At 38.5% G+C, this 22,856-nt stretch overlaps 1 protein-coding gene across 3 annotated transcripts in view; it reads right to left on the reverse strand.

Moving 5' to 3' along the window:
• The window catches only part of LOC122554591 (protein FAM78B), a 75,585-nt gene that overhangs the window by 43,412 nt on the left and 9,317 nt on the right, over positions 1–22,856 (reverse strand). For 2 of the 3 annotated variants that reach the window (XM_043699858.1, XM_043699857.1), the window contains one exon: positions 12,212–14,709. In XM_043699858.1, coding sequence (XP_043555793.1) covers positions 14,187–14,709 — 523 coding nt within the window. In that variant the 3' untranslated portion in view covers positions 12,212–14,186. Of the gene's footprint in view, positions 1–12,211; positions 14,710–22,856 lie in introns of those variants that run through there. The other variant, XR_006313032.1, reaches the window with a different exon arrangement.

Genomic DNA, 22,856 nt, shown 5'->3' on the forward strand with positions numbered 1-22,856 from the left:
ATAGGATAAGTAGGCAAAGTCTTTTCCCTGGGGTCAGGGAGTCCAGAAATAGAGGGCATAGGTTTAGGGTGAGAGGGGAAAGATATAAAAGAGACCTAAGGGGCAACTTTTTCACGCAGAGGGTGGTACGTGTATGGAATGAGCTGCCAGAGGATGTGGTGGAGTCTGGTACAATTGCAAAATTTAAGAGGCATTTGGATGGGTATATGAATAGGAAGGGTTTTGAGGGATATGGGCCGGGTGCTGGAAGGTTGGACTGGATTGGGTTGGGATATCTGGTCGGCATGGACGGGTTGGACTGAAGTGTCTATTTCCATGCTGTACATCTCTATGACTCTAATAAGAAATTGCACAGTTTTTCTAGATTTCATTCAGGGATGGCAAGACATTGATTGGCTTTCTTAAAATAAGCACACATTCTCATAAATATTGCCCTGCTAGAATCTGAAATGATGGTTAATAGGTGCTCATTGGCTTTGCTTCATCAGGGTGTATAAATCAAGAAGCTATTAACATGACTACTTAGCAGCACTACCCCTTCATTAGCATGCCTCATTAGTAAAGTCTGTATAATTAAAATACATAATTAGATCCAAAAATGAAGTATATCTTCAAAGATTATATTGTACCTTCTTTCGATGGATGGTGATAGCTTTCTCTGCAAGTGCTAAGGGGTAATCTCAAAATCTCTCACTTGGATTCAAGTGGTATATGTTCATTTGGGTGACGATGATCCTTTTGTTTTGAATTTTCCATTTTTAAATAACACATCACTCAGATCTTCTCTGATGCTTTCCATTGCAATTCAATTCAAAAATGCTAACATTTAGCAAATGTCACATTCATTGTGAAAATAAAGCACATCACATTTTCACAGAGAACAGGAAGAACGTGCTTCTCTGCCACAGATTCTGAAAACTCAAAATAACTTAAATTTCCATTTTGTGAAGGAAAGTTGATCTCAATTCATTAAACACTAGATTCTTATAAATGGAAGTGAGACATATTTCGAAGATTCCAGACACATTTCTTCTTTAGTTTCCTAAAATTGTATTGAAAAGTGGGGAACGGCTTCAGAAATTTGAAGCACAAAGGGACTTGGGAGTCCTAGTTCAGGATTCTCTTCAGGTTAACATGTAGGTTCAGTTGGCAGTTTGGAAGGCAAAAATGAAGTTGGCATACATTTCAAGAGGGTTAGAACACAAGAGCAGAGATGTACTGCTGAGGCTGTTTAATGCTCTGGTCAGACCGCATTTGGAATATTATGAGCAGTTTGGGCTCTGTATCTCAGGAATTTGAAGGGACCTGGAGGAGATTTACAAGGATGATCCCTTGGATGAAGGGCTTATCATATAAGAAGCAGTTTGAGGATTTGCGGAGTTCAGAAGGATGAAGGGGGGTCTGACTGAAACTTACAAGATACTAACAGACCTGGATCGAGTAGATGTGGAGAAGATGTTTTCACTAGTAAGACAGACTAGGACCCAAGGCTACAGACTCAGGGTGAAGGGACAACCCTTTAGAACTGAGATGAGGAGGAATTTCTTCAGCCCAAGGGTGGTGAACCTGTGGAACTCATTGCTCTAGGGGTCTTTGCAGGCCACATGTGTGCAAGTATTTAAGACAGAGATGGATAGGTTCTTAATTGGTAAAGGGATTAAAGGTTACTGGGAGAAGGCAAGAGAATGGTGTTGAGAAACATATCAGCCATGATCAAATGCCTGAGCAGACTAGATGGGGTGAATGGCCTAATTCTGCTCCTATTTCTTATGGTCTTATGAAATTATGTTTCCAGGGTTGGGCCAACATAACTTTATTTATCTACAGTAGGGACGCTGTACTGATGGAGGGATGGAGGCCACATCTGTTCTCTCAGTTGGACCTGAATGATGCCATTGCTCTATTCAAAGAAGATCTAGAGAGCTCCCACCAGTATCCTACCTTATATTTATCTCTCAACCAACAGATGAGCTTTTTTCATTGCTGTTAATGGACGGTTGCTGTGTATAAATTGGTTGCCAACATTACAGCACTACCTAAATTTCAGAAGTATTTTATTATTTGTCAAGTCCTTTGGGATGGCTTGAGATTGTGAAAGGTACTATATAGCTGAAAATGTGTTGCTGGAAAAGCACAGCAGGTCAGGCAGCATCCAGGGAACAGGAGAATCGACGTTTCGGGCATAAGCCCTTCTTCAGGAAACGTCGATTCTCCTGTTCCCTGGATGCTGCCTGACCTGCTGCGCTTTTCCAGCAACACATTTTCAGCTCTGATCTCCGGCATCTGCAGACCTCACTTTCTCCTCAAAGGTACTATATAAATGCTTACTCTCCATTTTTCTTTAAATCCAAAAAAGATCTTGTTATTCAATGAGCATTTCCATGATCTATTGTGGAAATGAAGATGAAGACGAGAAAAGTAGTGAAAACAAAAAGTGCTGAAGATGACAGCAGGTCAGGCAGCATCCATGGAGAGAGAACAAGCTAATGTTTCGTGTCAAGATGACTCTTCAACAGAGCTGAAGTGAAGTGTGGAGGGGGCAGAACTTATGTAATGGTATTGGAGGTAGGTTGGGGGTTGGAGTGCTTGGGGAGAAAGGATGTTGATTGTTCAGATTAAGTGATCAGAATGTGAGAATGGCAGAACAGTGGTGTGTCTAACTGCCAGATTGGAAAGAACACACAGTCCCACTGGTGTGGGGAGAGAGGGGGAGAGGACATGGTAACAGAGAATGTAACAAGTGAAGCTAAAAGAAAGAAAAGCAGTTCGAGGATTCTGGGTCTGTACTCATTGGAGTTTAGAAAGATGAAGGGCGATCTGATTGAAACTTACAAGATACAGACAGACCTGGATAGAGTTTACAATTTGAAGGTTTTGAACTTGATAGTAGGCCCAGAAGATTGTAAAGTGTGATATTCTCTGTCACCACATCCTCGCTCCCCTCCCCTCTGGCAATTAGGAACTTATAAAATTATGAAGGGAATAGTTAAGGTAGAAGCAGGGAGGTCATTTCCACTGGTGAGTGAAACTAGCCTCAAATTAAGGGGAGCAGATATAGTAGTGGATTGAGGAGGAACATTTTTGCCCAAAGTCTCGTGAATCTGTAGAATTCCCTGCCCAGTGAAGCTGTTGAGACTTCCTCAGTAAGTGTTTTTAAGGCAAAGATAGATAGATGTTTGAACAGTAAAGGAATTAAAGGTTTTGTGGAGCGGATGGGTAAGTAGAGTTGAATCCATGAAAGGTTCAGCCTTGATCTTATTGAATGACGGAGCAGACTTGAAGGGCTGGATAGCCTACTCCTGCTCCTATTTCTTATGCTCTTATGAAAACACTGAGAAAATGCAAAGAAACGTAATCCCACTGAGATTCTCTAATGCACTTCTCCTTCAAGGGGCAAAGCTATGATCATTCGCAGAGAAACGTGACCAATCCAAACTCATGTAAGAACTTAAATTGAAACTGAGATTGTTGAAAACTTCTGATGAAAGCATTCCCAGACTAGAAATAATGGGATTAGAAAGATTGACCACAGCAGAGTGCAAACAAGTAACATCAGTGACAACCATTATTGAAGTTGAAAGCCTATGCACCAACTGGATGAGGGCCTGTGAATGCAACATGCAAAATGTAAAAAGGTTTTGGTTGTGCTTGGTATCAACTCAGTGATGGCTTCCAATCAATTAAAAGCTATGACAAGGATAATCAAATACTCAGATGTTCCTGAGAGTGTTAAAAGTCATACTTTTTGACCTTGTATGACTCTTCGCTTGAGCCATATTTCCAATAATGTCAGAGGTTGACTGCGCATTACTCCATTATGGTAGTTCAGAAAGTTCAGAGAAAAGCTACAGGATGATTCTGACATGTAAATTCAGAAGATAAATATCAGAGAATTGTACTTGCTTTCACTAAGAAAAAGAAAGACAAAGAATACACAATCCAGACACTTGAAGAAGTAATATGTATGCAAGCAGGTTAGTTAACCTGATCTATGAATAAATTTCCTTTGTTACTGAGGCAATAGATGTGTCGTTTGAAGAATTCAATTGCTCAGAGTGGCACATTGCGTATCATATAGCTGCATTGAATCCTGCAGCTAGGTAAAGAGACTTGAAAAGAGGCTCATTGGGAGCATAAACACCAGTATGCACCACGTTTGCCAAATGGCCTGTGTCTGTGCTGCAAATTCAATGTAATTGTATGCGCTTTTTGAAGGAGATTTCACAGAGTTTAATTTCATGAAGATTACGGCTGTTTGTTCTTTTCATTCATGAGACAGAATGGGTTGGATAGGCTCCACTTCAGAGCAAGATTTACATAAAAGGTAGCACACCCAAATTTGATCTCTCAAGTTGTTGAGGAACTGTTTGGTCGTTTTGTTGATATTGTTGAATCTGATTGTGAGCAGATTTGGTCCCTTTATTTAAGAAAATATATTATTCCACAGAACCATAGATTCTTTACAGTGTGGAAGCAAGCCATTTGGCCATTGTGTCCACACCGACCCTTCAAAGAACAGCCCACCCAGACCTACCCGCTACCCTATCCCTGTAACCTTGCATTCCCCATGGTTCATCCACTTAGCCTGCATATCTCTGGACACTATGGGCAATTTGATGTAGTCAATCCACCTAAACTGCACATCTTTGGTCTGTGAGAGGAAACTCGAGCACTCGGAGGAAACCCACGCAAACATGGAGAAAATGTGCAAACTCTGCATATATTTTACTTGTGGCAGTTCAGAAAAAATTCATTAGGATGATCCTTGGTATGGAGGGATTTTCTTATGAGCAAAGGTTAAGTAGGTTGCAACTCTACTCATTAGAGTTTAGAAGAATGAGAGGTGATCTCATTGAAACATTTGGGCTCTTAAGAGACTTGACAGGGTAAATGCTGAGAGGCAGCACAGTAGCACAGTGGTTAGCACTGCTGCCTCACAGCACCAGGGACCTGGGCTCAATTCCAGCCTCAGAAAACTGTCTGTTTGGAGTTTGGACATTCTCCCTGTTCCTGCATGGGTTTCCTCTGGCTGCTCTAGTTTCCTCCCACAATCCAAAGATGTGCAGGTTAGATGGATTGGCCATGCTTAAAAAAAAATCCCTGTTGTGTCCAGGGATGTGCAAATTAGTTGGATTAGCCATCGCTAAAAACTCCATGGAGAGTTATGGGGTGAGGGTGTGGATCTGGGCAGGATGCTTGGTGTAGGCTTGATGGGCCGAATGGCTTGCTTCCACATTGTGGGGATTCTATCATTACTAGAGACCACCACTGCACCTGGACACTGCATCCACATTCAAAGAAATTAGTTCTTGAAGTAGTTTCCCTTTTCACAAATTAAGAAGGACAGAGAAAAACATTCTGAGGACACTTGGTAGGCCTCATTGAAAATGGAACAAATCAGTATTGGTTTGTGTAAGGAAATAGCCACAAACTGTGCCATGTATCTCATCCAACAAACCTCAACACAACTGGAACTGACCATATAAACTCTGCTGTGCAGACATGACAAAAGCAGATGGAAAAGGACCCTGACTCCAGAACAATACACCTTCTGCCCCACCCTTCCCTCACATTTCCTTTGTGCCCAAAGACCTATCACTCAAGGATTGGTTGGCTGAGTCACTCACAAATCGTGAAAGCTGGCAGATGTCACCTGCCATTCAAGGGGCTAACAATGACAATGATAGGTGCCTTGTAAATCAAATTACTTTAATTCACATGACAATATTCTTTCACATCTAGGGTGACACTCAGACACTGAACATTTCCATCTTCACCTATCTGTTGCCAACACAAGTATGAACGACGGACTTGGAGATTTCAAAAAAAGGGATTGCAATTGTTGCCACAACACTGCTGTCTAAGCACTCAATGGACCTGACAAAGGAAACAAAGTAAACATTTGAACTGACAGAACATCATTAATCAAAGACCATTTTACCCATCAACTATATTTCTGTTACATTCTGCGTATTGTTTCTTCCATTGTGGGTTATACTACAGTTATTTTAATTACTTGGAAAATGTGTAAACTATGTCTCAACCAAAGCAATGCAGTAAAGCTCCAATACATAACCTCTACCACTGGTTCTATTATTCAAATTATTTCAGCAAATGTTGCCATTCCATTGACCCATCAGCACTCATTGCATTCTGCTGCCTTATAAAATCATTTTTATCTGTCCAAAGATGTGCAGGTTAGGTGGACTGGCCATGCTAAATTGTCCAATATCTCCAGGGATGTGAAGGCTAGATGGATTAGCCATGGGATTACAAAGCAGGATTACAAGGATAGGGTGGTACTGGGAGGGATGATCTTCGGAGGATCAATGTTGGCTCGACCGGCTGAATAGCCTGCTTCCACACTGTAGGCATTCAATAATTATTTATTTTCTATGATATCCATATAGATTTTAGTTTCATTCACAACCAGATACTGATTGAGTTATTTTTGAATACATTAATTCAGACAGCATAAAATGCTTTAATTTGGAGATTATTCAGTATATCCAACATTATGCACTTGCATGTATGTCTCTTCAAAATTCTGTAACTTCTAATTTCTTGCGTTCTAAATCATTTACATTTAGTCACATATCAATAAATCTTCATCCATGACTCCTCAAATAGTTGGAACAATCTGTTCTATTCTAATTATATTAAAATCTCCCACCATAATGTACATTTTTGTAATGAAAACAATTGCAAGACATTTTTCACATTTGTACTTCCCCCAGCAGGCAGTATCTTGGTGAATCTGCAATTCACCTTCTTTTAAAATCATCACATCTATACTATAATGTGGTGTCTATAATAGGCTGAGAAATTACGTTTTGCATAGGATAACATTACTTCTGTTTTTATGTTTTCTGTCTGCAACTTTCAGCTCTTGCAGATACACCACATCTGGTGCAGACAAGGATATGCCAAACTTATTGAGGGCGTTAACATGGGTATATCATGAACACACCTCAGTCATGCCTGGGAGTTAAGAAGGTGACATTGAATAACCTCTAAAGCTGGATTAGTGCATGTTCCGGCATTAACAGAGTCTTCTAATCTCCCCAGGTGAAATGTTTGACAGACGTCTTCCCCACAGAGACTCTTGTGGCATCATGATAGTGTCCCTACCTCAGAGTTGGGTGATGTCCGTTCAAATCCAACCTACCCCAGAGGTGTTATTAATATCTCTAAACAGGTTGATTAGAAAATATTAACACCGTCACTAGCAGCTGTTAAAGGGATAGCCATTCAACTGGCAGGTGGGAGGTTTTTGATGTACTTTCGCCCTTACAAAGTTTGTGAAAGTTCGAAAGTACAATGTAGAGGAGGTTTTGGTCGAACATTATTTTGAAAGAAGTCTTGTTGCATCATGACAGGGCAGTGACAGGAGTTTTCTGCTCAATATAAGGGCTATAGTTCAGTCACTTTTTATCTGCAGCTTCATGTGAACATGGACTGTAGGCTGCTGGGGAAGAAAATAAAGGTCTGTCCCAGATTTTGAGATAATGGAAATGTTTCCTCTGTGGGGAAGAGCATAATCAGAGCCTGTTAGTATAGGGTAGTCACCAAATGATCTAACAGGAAATATAGAAGAAACTTCTTTACCCAAAGAACAGTGAAAAAATGCAACTTGCTACCACAGGGAATGGTTGAAATGAACAATAAGTGTAGACGTAAAGAAAAGCTAGATAATCATTTGAGGCAGAAGGAAATAGAGGGTGTAGCTGATAAGTTTAGATGGGGAAAAATAAAAAGTGTCTTGAGGAGCATAAACATCAGCATGAACTACTTGGGCTGAATAGCTTGTTTTTCATCCCATGCAGTCCCACACAATCCAGCAAGGATCTCCAAAACAGCAGCCTTTAAGAGGTGCAGTTTAGCTGAAACAAGGTTTAGATATGCACACTACAGAACCTCCTAACAGTGTGCAGCCTCCTGCAGTATATTCGATCTTTGAAATAAAGGGTCAGCACAAAGTTTACATGCTGCCTGCCTCAACAAGAACAAAAGTGACTAATTGCTAACCATGAGCCTGAAGACAGCAGCAATTAGGTTGTCTTTAATGTTAAAACCAAGAATATTATTGACCTTTTTATGATTCTATAGACATGAGGTGCAAGCTTTAAGTAGTGTGGACTTGTGCCCCAAAATTCACTGAGGCTACTTCTACTGAAAGTATATTTACTATCTATATATTTTCAGGAAAATGCATTGCCTGCCACTTATCGATACTGAATTTCCCCTGGCTCTTTTTAGCAGGACCCTCCATTTTGTTAACACCTCTGTGCTGCAAAGTAATATTTTGGTTTAATCAACTTCTTGCATCAGCACTACTTCTGGGTAATTATCAAAATTATTATTGTTTTTATTTACAGCAGGTAAGTAAACCTAGCATTTGTTGACCATTTCTAATTGCCTGTGAGAAGGCATTGGTTCCTTAGTTGCAGTCAATGAGGAATGATAATGGTGGAATGGCAATATATTCCTAAGTCAGGACCATTTGTAATTGGAGGGCAACTTGCAGAAAGTGGTATTCCCATGTTACCCTCGATCTTCTAAATGGCAGAGGTCACAAGTTAAAATGGTACTGTTGATGGAGCCTCAGTGAGTTGCTGCCATGCATTTTGTAGATGGTATGCATTGCTGCCACTGTGTGCCAGTGGTGAAAGCAGTAAATGTTTAAGGTGGTGGATAGAGTGTTGATCAAGCATGCTACTTTATCCAAGTTGATGTGGAGCTTCTTGAGTATTGTTAGAGCTGCACTTCTCCAGGCAAGTGGAAGAATTTCACCACACTCCTTGCATGACTTAGAAAGGTTGGTGGTCAAGAGGTGAATGCTTCATCACAGAATTTCCAGTCTCTGACTTGCTGTCTCTATCCCATAATCTTTTTCAAAGATTTTTCTAAACTTCATGCATGTTGCATTTCCAGTATCGCTAATGCTTCAGATCTCCTCAAACCATTCTGAGGTTTGTCAATCATGATCGGTACTTTTAAAACTTGTGCTGGCTATTTCTAACTAGAGGGTATAATCTCTTTATCTGGATCAATGTTAATGTTTCTTTTAATTAGCAATTATATTGGCCACTCTTCCATCACACTCAAGCTTTGAATATTCAAGACCTCAACAATATTTTCCCTCAGGATCTGAAGACTAACTTATACCTCCTATTCCAAACCAGCATGGACTAAAATTCCATGAGGTAAAAACTTTGCCATATAGCCAAAGCCAATGAAAACTGTCTGGGATCTTCAAAGTTTACAGACCAGAAGCACTGTGTACTCTTAAACAAATTGTCAAGGACAGTATGATACAAAAATCTCATGAAATTATGCAGAACCATGAACCAGGGAAAAAAAATCAGTTAATTGGACCCACTTTAAAATGTACATATGAAGTATCCGTAATCAAATAAAATTACACCTGGAACATTAATTTCCCAATATTCCTGCAGTCGGCATACCTGTGTTAACATATCACAGAATCATAAAGTTGTCATAGCATTGAATGAGGCCATTCAGCCCATTGTGTTTGCACTAGATCTTTAAATGAGTGTCATTACCAGTGCCAATCTCTGCTTTTTCCCCAAACCCTTGCACATTACTTCCATCCAAATAACCATCCAATGCCTTCTTTTACCCCATGTTGAACCTGCCTCCACAACATTTCTGGCAGTTCATTCCACATGCACATCAGATGTCTCATGCAACATCTTTAAAACCTGCCTCTCTGAGTGGCTTGAAGCATGAAACTGGTATGTGATGTTTCAGTTATTCAGCAAGTCACAGCTTGTAAAATCAACTGCAGATATAATACTCATCGAATCACTGATACCTCTGTTACTAGGTCTAAGGTGCAGGAGTTCTAGGTAGTGTTGAATCTTTGGGCACTTAGCTTTGTCCTTATCTTAAAGTTTATAATTTAGACAAAAGCAAAATCTACAAACAATGATCCATGTGACATACAATTGATTGAGAAGTGAGCCGCTGGTTAATTGATTTATTCAGAGGACAGCTGGCTGTTGAAGTGAATTACAATCTGCCTCGACACTCCAGGGACCTGGAGGAGGATCCAGTGCAGACAGTTGAGAGGAAAATATCGTCTCTCAGATGGTAATTAAGGAACCTAAAAAAAAAGGGAGTTTGGATTATCTTAATCCAGCTCCCAGGGGAATTCATCTATCTGCAATTTACCAACAACTGGCTCTATTTCAGAAACATTGCTCAAACAGCTATTAACAATGGCTGCTAAAGAAATGGGATTTGTCAGGTTAATGCATTAAATATGTTAATGTGAAGTTGTTTTTATTATCAGACTGTAATAGTTCATCATCTGAATTGTGGTATGCAATGTAATATTCCTTTTCCATGTAAAGTGGCTCTCTTTTGTACTATTTTAAAATATCTTTTGAATTGAGTACAAACTTTTTAAAGCAATTTTATTTGGATTTTCTCCCTAATTCTCCTTGTTAATTTCCTTCTTCCTATTCCCCTGAAGATTTCAACTTGCAGGGGTACATGTCCATAGCAGCCAATTATCTCCCAGCAAGGGTCTGCAGTTCCTGAACTTCATCTATGCCACTACACCTAAACTCTATGCAGTCATCAAAATCATCTTATTTGCATGCACTAACAGAGAAGTGTTCACCAACAGGAATTGTACTCTTTCCCTCTCTTTTAAAACTCAGGCACAGAAGCAAATTCTCATATTCCAATCACTGCCTATCTGCAGTCAACTAAACCAGCACACACTCGGGATTAAACAAGGGAACTTTCCAGTTCTTAAGGCTATTATGCATTTCCGTGGACAATGCAAGCATCAAGTAATTACTGCCATTTATCATGTTAATTTTTAAAAATCATATTGTAGACAATTTAGATGTTTATCCAATATAAGGATTTTAGTAAGTTTTAGTCAATTGCATTGTTAACAACTCACATTTATGTAACATATTTAACACACTGAAATCTGTGGCTTCAGAGGTGCAAATCAGATGAAAGTTGACACCAAGCCAAAGAAGGAGACATTAGGAAAGGTGACCAAAGAAGTTGGGTTAAAGGAGCATCCTAAATGAGACAGAAGTGGAGAGGGAAAGGGCTCAAGGCATGGAAGATACTCGGAAGAAAGTAGGGGATGCTCAAGAGGCCAGAATTGGAGAAATGCAAACTTCTCAGAGGGTTAAAGAGCTACTGAAAATCACACATTAGGCCACAAAGTGTTTTGAAAATGACAATAGGATTCTTAAATTCCTTTGTTAAAATTCAATCGAAGTATTCTCAAATTAATGAGTTCTATGTTGTATAGTAAAAATCATGCAGTGAAACCTCTGGGCTATAGAGTTTGATGCAAATGAGAACTAGACAGGTAAGTCTCCTGACAGGTTGACACAAAACTAATTGTATCTTTCAATCTTGTATATTTTCACAGCACATTTTAATGCATCTTTTTTTAAAAATATGGATCTAAAAGTACTATTTGAATTTCTGTCACATATCAAATCTAATTGAATTGTTGGCTCAAAAGCAATTTCTCACAGCAATCCAAGTACAATACAGCACTAACCAATTGAGCAATAAATCAGTACTATTCCCACGACTCTGAAAATTGTGCATTTAGTTTGGATGGGGTATGGGAGCTCTAAATTGCAGCGGTAAAATCACAAAGAAACACGGTGAATGCTGGAAATCTGAAATTCGGGTTTTTTTTCCAACAAATGCTGTCTATTCTGTTGCGTTGTGTAAGCATATTTCTTTTTGGTTTGTTTCTCATGCAGCTACTGTAATCGGTGCATTATCTGACTGTGAAATTTCAGGCAAAAAAACCCAAAATGTATCACACAATTAATGGTCATTAAAAAAACAGAAAATGCTGCAAATTCTCAACAGAACTGGCAGCATCTATGAAGAAAGAAACAGAATTAATGTTTCAAATAGATGACCTTTCATCAAAACTCTTTTGCTAAAGTTATACTGCTGAGTACAGATTTCATAAAATATAGCTTTCCTGCATGCAAATAAATAAACCAAATTTGGCCTATGCAAAAGTTTAATTGGGATGCAATTGGAGAGGCAAGTATCTCTTTTTGTTTGTGAATACAATCCACACAAAATTGTCCTACTTTTAGATTCACAACATGAGTGTTTTTAAAGAATTTCTGATTGAATAAATGCAGGTCTCTCCAAATGAAAGGAGATGTAAATTAATATATTTCATTGTACTTAGAAAAAAAATTGCATTTTTATTTCATTGTTTTCCAGCAATGAAAGTGACATGTCATATTCCAGTATAAATGAACAAAATCAAAGTGCAAATCTCTCAGTTACAGAAAATGCATGCAATCTACCAATCAACAGCTTGTCACCTTTCAACCTACACTTCACAGATTAGTGAGCCAAACATCTGCCAAACATCTGTACTCCAGAGAGAGCCAGGTACGCAGCAGATCTCACTGGTTTATAAGGCACGCTGCAAAGCCAAACTTTTCAGCAACACAACATATCGATTCATATTTTCTCAGGTGAATACATTTGACTTAGCATTTGACTTCAACATCATGAACCCAATTTGCAGCTTTAAAGAAAACCTTTTTTAGAAATAAAATGGTTTGATTTACAAATACCAAAACACAATTCTGATAATGCTTAGATGGTAAATACAATGTTTACAGTAATCGGATGGGAAATTAAAGTGTATGTGTTTTTATTTAATACAATGGTTTTGACTTCCACATTCATGCCAACCCAGTCACAGAGACAGGATTATAGAAGCATTAGGCACAGAAGGAGGCCTTTCAGCCCATCATGTGCCTGCTCTCTGAGAGAGCCAGCCATTAGTCCCACTCTTCTGCCCTTTCTCCCTAATCCTACAACATTATTCTGTTCAATTACAATCCAATTCTTTTGAGATTTAACAGACGGAGGTGACAGATGTTGGTTATCTCCCACTGCTGGAAGAGCAAAAGCAAGCCTTCACTTTACACTTTGGGAATAAAACGTTTACACAAAAGGGGGCCGTCCACTGGTATACACCCTTACCAATACTTCTCATTGCTCAGTCCAGACTAGGCCGCTGTATCCCTAATACGTACCCGCATTAACCAATAAATAATATGCTGCAACAAACCTAGCAATGCTCAGTGGAGCATTGAGATTTAACCAAAGTGCCAAAGGTGCAATGTAAAATCACATCAAATAGAATTCAAACACAAGTATCGACTTTAAGTTTTGACCGCTGAGCCAACATAAATATTGCAAAATGATATTCTGCTCCGAATTAAATTGGAGAATATCAAAACCATTGTACTATCGAGCTGAAACTAAAACAAGACTACCTCTGCTGTTGTGCATTGGCGAAATAAAATGATAAATTAACATCATATATATTAAAAACGCCATAGATTGTGCCCAATTAAAAGGCATGGGTTTTCTAAAGACATCTTCGGTTGAAATTATTAAAACCATGGCAACAATGCGTTAAACTCCCAGCCACTTTGGCATCTAACGATTGAAAAAGAGTCACAGCAAAATAGTTGGAGAGATACCCCCCTCCCACTCCGTTAAGGTTTGAATGCAGACTTATTAAACATTCCAAATAAACGATGCCATTTTAATATTAAAAAAGTCATTCAATTGACTGCGACAATTGTGATATTAGGCTCGAAATTACTCACAATACACAAAAACTGAATGCACATGGATTTCCGAACCATATATCTTCTCAACACGAAGTGCATGCAAAATAAAAACTATCCATTAATCAGTCGAACAGTCAGGACATGTTAGCAAGAGTAGGAAGCATCGTCTGATTGAAGCCTGCACTGTGGAGCCACACACGGCCCGCAGGCAGTTAGAAAATAGTGGTACCTTATTCCCGTCACATTTCAGCACCACGGCCAGTTCATCTGGACCGACAACATTGCCCTATCAAAAAAAAAGTTAAACAAAAAATAAGGATCAAGTGTTACCAGAATGGTTGTACAGTCGGATGACCTTTGTAAACAGCCACGTGAGATCCCGACAACCGAACCAAAGGCTTCATTCACCTCCTTCAAACAAGCACAGATGTCGTCCCCCCCCCCTCAAAAAAATTCCAACCTTGCTCGTTCCTTGCTGCTGAATGAAATAGGTGTGTTAAAAATGCACGGCCTTAGAAGATTTCCTTAAACGGCTGCAAGCGTCTATTACTACTTGGGAGGTATGACAACTAGAGGTAGACCACGTTTGGGTCTCCACATTAAAACCTGGGCGTCGTTCGCGTTGGGCTTCACCAAGGCATTCGGCGGTATGGGCTCCATCCTGCTTAATATCCGAGGCTGCTCCTGCTGTGTCCTTCCAACAAGCTTAGCACGGTAGCCCAACGGATTCGACGGGTCGACTTCAATGTCAACCCGCATCCTCCATTTGATTGTCTGAAGTAAAATCTTCTCTTTGCTGACTGTGTTCATGGCTACCAGCCAGGTGGTGAAACTTTGGTCTCTTTTAATCCTGGTTAGTTGCGGCACGTTGCTCTCACTCACAGGGACCGCCCATGTTACACTCGGGTAAAAATTGTCATTCATACTGACTGAGAAGCGAGACGCCTTGTTAATGGGGCCGACCAGTGTCACTGTCTCGGTGGTGTTCCCATACCATGGATAGCTCACTCCATCAGAATCACTAATAGCTTTAACCCTGCCTTCTCGCAAATCAGGAAGTTCCCAGCTAGACCTGGATAAAGATAAATACAGATAAGCATAATCTGCAGGCAGCTGTAGTTCGCACAACTTATTCGTTCAGATGCATTTTACCAACCACATACAGTGTTAACAAATAGTGTGGACATTCATGGCTGTTTATCAGGAGAGTTAGAGGGTTGAAGGGCTGAGCTGAATTTATTGTTTTTGTTGATCCTTGACAACTTATCTTTTTTTAACCTCATTAATGAAACATATTGAGGTGGAATTTGCTTGAAAGATTCACAGACATTAAGGAGAACAGATAAGATAAAATGACAGGAACTATTTCCATGACTTTCAGGAGTAATGGACACTGTTTAAAAATGAGAACCAGCTTCTTTGTGAAAGGACGGTAAACAATTAAAACTTTCTGCTACACAAAACTAGTGATGCTACATTTGATGGTAATTCTACAACAGAGATTTTTCAATTTTTGATTACCAAAATGTTTCAGGAGTACTCAGAGATACAGGCCTCTAACTTTGATTGCAGATAAATTCTCACCTCACTGGGGATGAGGATGGTCGAGTAGTGGTAATATCCCTGGACCTGTAATCCAGAGATTCAGCCTAATGCATTGGGGATATGGATTCAGAACACACAGCAGCTCGTGGATTTTAAGTTCAATTAATAAATCTGGAATATAACACTGGCCTCAGTAATGGTGAAAAACCAACTGATTCACTAATGACCTATAGGACCGGAAAGTTTGTCCTTACCTGATCTGGCCTACATACAACTCCAGACCCACAGCAATATAATATACAAATAGGCCTTGCCAGGAACACCCACATTCCATGAAAGATTTTTTTTTAAATGGAATGGTTGAACAAGTTGGAGGAGACAACCAGCCTACTCTTGCATTTTAGGGTTGTATTCATAGTTCAGATAAAATGTTTTGCTCAAAAGCACTTTAGCTCAATGTGTGATCAAGTTTTAAAATATTGAACAGAAATGTTATTTGCTGTAAATTCCACATTTATAATTGTTACCAGGAAATAGTGGACGGATGCCCACTAATGTCATACATTGTCTCAACCTCATCTCTTGTCTATATTGTTTTAACACATGGTGCATTTTGACTACATTAATATTATCAAGGAAGATACTGTCAGTAATATCTTATGTCTGATTCATGGCAGCACTATGGAGTGAATTATTTGATGTGTGAAAAGACAGTTGATGAATCAAGTTGTTCCTGTTGATTCAAATTCTTTACTTTTACTTTTAAACATACTGAGCAGAAAGGAAAATATTTACTAAAAAAAAATGCAGCAACATTTAAGCTAGTATGTCTCCACTATTTCTGAAAAATGTATAATTCATTACTATGTCTGTCAATTGATATATGTTACTGCACTGTTTTCTGTATTTCCCGTAGAAGGTAGCTTGAAAGCAAAGATAAATTAATTCTACTGCCACTTGTCCATATATTAACAGCTTCGAGTTGCCTATCAAAGGAAAATCCTCACAATTTGCACAATCCCTTTAACATACTTAAAAAAGGGATATGGTATTGGTGATTTCAATTTTGCATTTATTAGGAAAGAAACACAAAAGACCTTGCCTGTTTTGAATTTAAAGTAAGATGGTGAGACTGTCGAGTAAGACAGTTAACAGGTCCTGCTGCATCTCCATACCAACCACAGTCTAACCAATCATGACCTTCTTCTCATGCTGTATAAATTATTGCTTCCTGTCTCATGTGATTATCTTGTGCTTAATCCTGATGAGTGTAAGACAAAAAGCTTTGAATTCATTTTTTAAAATCATTACTTAAGTTCTGAATTACCAAGCATTTACTTGTATCCCTTCAACTTCCAAGAGCTCTACAACCCTCCTAGACATCAGTGATCCTTCAATTCTAGTCTCTTCTGAACATTCCACCTCTTTTGTCTCTCTGTTGGCATTTAAGACCATAAGAAATAGAAATACGAGGAGGCCAATTTACTCCTCAAATCTATTCCACCATTCAGCAGAATCATGGCTGATCCACCATTCCTCATGTCCATTTTGCTGCATTTTCCCCATAACCTTTGTTTCTCCTACTGACCAAGAATCTATCTATCTTAACCTTAAATATATACAAGGACTCTGTCCCAACAGCTCTCTGTGGCAAGGAGTTCCAAAGACTCATAACTCTCTGAGGGAAGAAATTCCTCCTCATCTCAGTCTTAAATTGGTGCCCCTTTATTCTGATACTATGATCTCTGGTCTGAAACTCTCCCATGAGAGGAAACATCCTCTCAGCACTTATCCTGTCAAGACCCTTAAGAATCCCATATGTAGGCCTTAAGCTCTGATGTTCCCTCCTTCAACCTTTGGATTTCACCAACCCTTTCCCCTGTAAACTTCTCACTTTGATTAATCTTTGGTCCTGGCCATCATATCTCCTTCTTAGTCTCCATTCATTTGTTGTCCGACTATGTCATTGAGAAGCACCTGTGCAAATTTTGCTACTTTAAGGGTGCTTTATAAATACAAGCTGTTGTTCTGCCACATGACTTCAAAGTAATCCTACCAAGGGATAGATGAGAGTTTTAGAAGAGCTATGTACTAATTCGTGAAGAACTATTCACGTCAGAAAATGCGGTAGAACAAAGGGGTTGGTTAAATCTTGTTGTGAAAGTACAAACCAATTCAAGATGTTTTAAAGAGTGAATACAATCTGCAGTTTCATCAGTATGTTCAGCGACTTCCTTGAAAGTACAAGATGAGATTTCCCTAAGTAATAAAACATTAACTCAGTTGTCTATTACTGATAAGAAAATTGTTATGCCCTGTTGTCCCAGAAATGTCAATTGAAAACTAAAATACAAGGAGGTTTAAATGAAACTTCATTTTTAGAATTGTTATGATTCTAAAACAGGATTGCTTGTAGAAAATAATTTTTGAGTTGTCACTAATTTATAAAAAGAATTGTTAAAGGAGTTATTAAACACAGAGTCTAGGGTTTGAGCTTCAAACTTCCCACTAGTTTAAAGGTGTTAGATTTTAAAAATAATAATTCTGAAGGTTTCCACAGTTGTGAGGGCCCACCCCCTCACTTTGCCCCATGCTCCCTGTATACAAACATTTAGCCAATTGTCTGTCTTTCTTACAGAGACATCTATGTAGATTGTGGCTAATTATCTAAGTATGAATCTACAAAATCACAACGGGTATATGTGAAGTGAGTGTGTCTGATGCTAACAATACAAAATGGACTCTTCAAAATATTTGTATTTTTCATATCACAACTGGCTGTAAAAATTTGAAACTGAAATCCAACTGTGTTCCAAAATGTGCATCAAAAAACACTGACAAGTTCCAAATTTTGCTGAGCATACAGGGTAAGAATAAGTATGATGAATATTAGGGTAAATTGTACTCTTCTGCTCTAGTGATGAGCTTCCTGCGACAGCAGTGCATGCAAGGGATTTGGCCCCTCTGCTCAGTATGCTGTACTAATAAGCCACTCCTTGGACTTGCTATAACATGATGTGGGATGCAACTCGATCCTCACTAACTCTGTCCCACATCGTCAGTTGTGCAGTTAGAGCATTGCACCTTCCCCTCTTAAAAAGAGACGGTATTTATGCAGCATAAACAGCAATGGGAAAGCAGATCATTTGCTCAACCCATCGGTAAAGCCTTTACCTGGCACAGAGATATTAAAAAATTAACATATTAAAAATAAAATAAATTCTGATGAAATGATGAGTCTCACAAAATGGACATTGTAGAGTTTGAAAGTTTGACTGATACACATGAAACATGAAGCAATTGGTGGCATAGTAGACAGTGAAGAAGGTTTTCTTAGATTACAAAGGGATCTTGATCAAATAGGTGAACGGGCTGAAAAATGGCAGATGGAGTTCAATCTGGATACTTGTGATATATTGCAAAAACAGGGGTAGGACTTGTACAATTAATGGTAGAGCCTTGGGTAGGGTTGTATAACTGAGGGACCTAGGGGTTCAGGTACATGATTTTTTGAAGTTTGCGTCATATTTAGACTGAGCGGTTAAAAGGCATTTAGCACGCTTGCCTTCATGGTTCAGTCCTTTGAGTTTAGGAGTTGGAATGTCATGTTGAGGTTGTACAGGACATTGGTGAGGCCTCTACTGGAGTAGTGTCCAGTTCTGAATGCTTTGTTACAGGGAGGATATTATTAAGCTGGAGAAGGTCCAGAAGAGGTTTACCAGGATTTTGTCCAGTATGTAAGATTTGAGTTACAAAGAAAAGCTGCATATGTTGGGACTTTTTTCACTGGAGCATAGGAAGTTGAGAGGTGACCTTACAGAAGTTGATAAAATCATGAGGGGTATAGATAGGGTTAATGGTAGGTGTCCTTTCCCTAGGATGGTGGACTTCAAGATTAGGGACATATTTTTAAGGTGAGAGGAGAGAGATTGACAAAATAAATGAGGAGCAAATGATTTACACAGAGGGTGGTTCATGTGTGGAATGAACTTTCTGAGGAAGTCATGGACATGGATACAATTACAATGTTTAAAACACATTTGGAATGGAAAAGATTCAGAGGGATATCAGACATTTGGAATGGAAAAGATTCAGAGGGATATCAGACAAGTGCAGGCAGGAGGGACAAGTTTAATTTGGGATTACGTTCGGCACAGAGTAGTTGGACTAAAGGGTCTGTTTACGTGCTGCATGACTCTATTATTCTAAATGTTACAGCATTGAATAGAACTAGGCCAATCGGCCTTCCAGGAACCTTTCAGTCATTCAACAAGATCATGATTGATCCCCATTTCTCTTAATATCCTCAGTTAGTAAAAATCTATCAACTTCAGATTTATAATTTATAACTGAACTAGCAACACTTGCCATTTGTTGAAGTGTTTCAAATTTTCATCATGCATTTCTTAATGTTGTCCTGTTATAGTCTGACTGCACTCTTCAGACCTTCTTGTCTTAAACTCTCCAAACAACAAAAATAGTTTCACTCCATCTATTCTGTTTGTTCCTCTTCATTTTGCTTTTTAGACTCATGCAATTTTTTGGCAACACAAAGTGGACATCAATCTATTGAATACACTAATTTTCTGTTGTCCCTCTTTTGGTTCGAACATAAAAGTTAGATTTTGCGTGAAAATGATTAAGCTGGTTTATGGGATAACTCTATTAGTGTTCTGTTAATGCCCTATGATATGAAACACCATCACCATTATTAAGCCATTCTTTAATAACATAATTCTTCCCAAAGTCTAGAATTCACAGTAGCAGAAATAACTGCTTTAAATTCTGAGGATATCATCAAAAAACATGAAAACTTAATTACAATAGGGACGTTTATCTCATCCCATCTGCTGTATTAAGCATTCACTCCCTCCACCACAGGCATTCCATGGTTGCCATGTGTACCATCTACAAAATGCACTGCAACAACTCACTAAGGCTTTTTCAACACACCTTACAAATCTGCAACCTCTACTTCCCAGAAGAAAAAGGGCAGCAGATCCATGGGAACACACTAACCCTTGAGTTACCCACCAAATGCCATGCTGTCATGACATAAAAATATATTTCAATTCCTTCATTGTAGTTGATCAAAATCCTTGAACTCCAAACATAACAGCACTGTGGGAATACCTTCACCACAAGGACTACAGTGGTTCAAGATGACAGATCAATACCACCCACCTAAGGGTAATTAGGAATGAGTGATATCCAAATACTACAAATGATCAGAAACACTTGCTTTCCTCCTTGTCTAATTCTCCCAATATTTTCTTTTCATTTATGACTCAGATCAATATGAGAAAATTAACAGTTCACAATGAACAGGATTGCTTTCAAAGTAATTAATATTCTTCTAGTTTCAATGTGATACATTTATTTGATTAAGCTACCCTTTTATTGATGCTGCTCCAGTGGAAACCTTTATATAAAGCCTTTCAATTTGCCAATTGTTTTCTCCTGGAAAATAATTAGGAGCTCAACAGAAACAGCAGCAAGGCTTCACTCCAATAAACTTTTGTTTTTCATAGATGTGGTTCAAATAAATCACCCTGCAATAAAAGCAGTACTGTGATATAGTGAGGTTGCTCCTGTGAACATTTGGCAATGGTCTTATGGAGATTTTGATTACATTGTCAGTTGGAGGAGTTGAACCTGACTGATATGAAAGCCAATGATAATGACATGGCGATATACAAAGAGTTGGTGTGAATAGGTAAAAAAATTGTGGACATTGGTTCTAAAATGTCTATTGCAGGATAATGGGGATCGGTGATTTATGAAACTGGAGTTTAATTGATGTTGGTAAAGGGTTGAAGGCAGTGGGGCGATGGGTTTTGAGGGCAAATGGCAAGTTGCAAACCTCTATGGAATATTAAAGTAAGATATTGATTGAAATTTTCATTGAATCATCCAGAAATTTTCTCCTAATGAGAAAACATTAGTTGCCAACAAACTATTGTAGTCTCTCAGCATCTTCATGTCTTCTAATTGGTTGGCAATTAAAAAGAAATGAATTGACAGGTACCTTATCAAATGTTTAAATTAAGTAAAAGAGATTTACCATTAATTGGTGTTATGACATTCTATTAAGGAAGAGGCAAGTTTAATGTATTGGGTTACAGAAATGTTATGCATCCAACAGTATAAATGTAAAAAACATAACAGTTCAGGAAGAGCAACTTGGTCTTTTGGGTAGATGAGGTAAGCATAATTCAGATCCAAGGTTTGATAGAAGTTCAAAATATTTATTCTTCCAACTTACTCTTTGTCTATAGAATTCTTCAGCCAGCCATCATCATTGACAGTAATAACAATTTGTATTTATTTGATTTGGATTTATATGGGGTCTTTAAAGTGTAAATATGTCCAAGACACTAAAAAACAATCATTTTAAAAATTGCTGAGTCACTTAAATGGATTTGTAAAGGCAATTGAAAGCTTAAAGTTTGAAGGATGACCTAGGGGAGGAGAAGGGTTTGGAGAAGCTAAAGTAGGGAATTTCAAAGTTTAAAGCCTAGATAGCTGAAGGCACAATTGGAGGGGTTGTAGGACTGAAGGAGGTTATAGGGATTGGGAGATGCAAGACCATAGCAGGATTTGGGGAAGGAGGAACTATTCTTTTGCACAGATTTAGTTAATTTTGTGAGCTAAATTGTAATCTCTTCTCTATGCAAACTGGACTTAAGTCCTCAGAACACTTTTCAACCACCTACCTTAAATATTACAGATTTTCCAATCTTCAAGATGACTTTATGAATCCATTAGTTAATACTTCCCCTGTTAATATACAGCACTGTTTGGTAAATTATTATAATGCAACTATGTGTGGAGAGAGACAAAGTATTCAGCACTTTAAAACTGGTGATTACTATGGAATAAACTTATTAGAAAAATGTAGTCATGTTAATAAACAGTGCATTCTGCAGAAATGTGTTAACCCAGTCCTTGGCTATGAAATAATTTGGTGAGTATCACACCTTGAGCTGTATTGACATTAGCAATCATAACTTTCCCCCAAAGTGTTTCTGTATTAAAAAAGGCTACAATTCAGTTCTCTCATAAATTGATGAAAATGCAGAGCAGAATTGTACAGTTTACAAAAAAACACAACTTTCAGACATTGGAAGGGGCTGTTTACAGTAGAGTTCCAGAACTTCTAGATCCAGTTCTGGAAAATAGACAGAAGGATGTAAGCAAAGTAAGGGGACAAAAGGTCCACAACAGATTTGTCAATAAGGAATAGAATCCAGGTTGTGCACAGAAGATTTAGCTTGTCACAGTAAATTCAGAATTGTGCATTGGCCTTGCCGCTTTGTTTTTGGTAGCTTCCTCCAGCCCTAGAACCCTGTAAGATCTGTGATTTCTGGCCTTTTGCCTGTCTACTTGACGAAATCTATCATAAAATGACTTAAATCTACCACTAAAACAAAGTACTAAAATATCTAAAACCAACTAAAAAACTTAATAATAATTCAACCTCAATGGCTACACTGTACCCTTAGTTCTCTAAGTTTTCAGCTCTTGGCATTCTCTCCCTCAACCTCCCTACATCTCTCTCCTCCTCGAAGTTATCCTTCAAAATTTGACTGACCTTTTTGGTTACTCTTCCAAATTACAGCCTTAATATCTTTGTTTTATGATTACTCTTTTAGAACCTTACAGACATTGCAT

The sequence above is a fragment of the Chiloscyllium plagiosum genome, chromosome 11 (genome assembly GCF_004010195.1).
Source record: "Chiloscyllium plagiosum isolate BGI_BamShark_2017 chromosome 11, ASM401019v2, whole genome shotgun sequence".
Lineage (NCBI taxonomy): Eukaryota > Metazoa > Chordata > Chondrichthyes > Orectolobiformes > Hemiscylliidae > Chiloscyllium > Chiloscyllium plagiosum.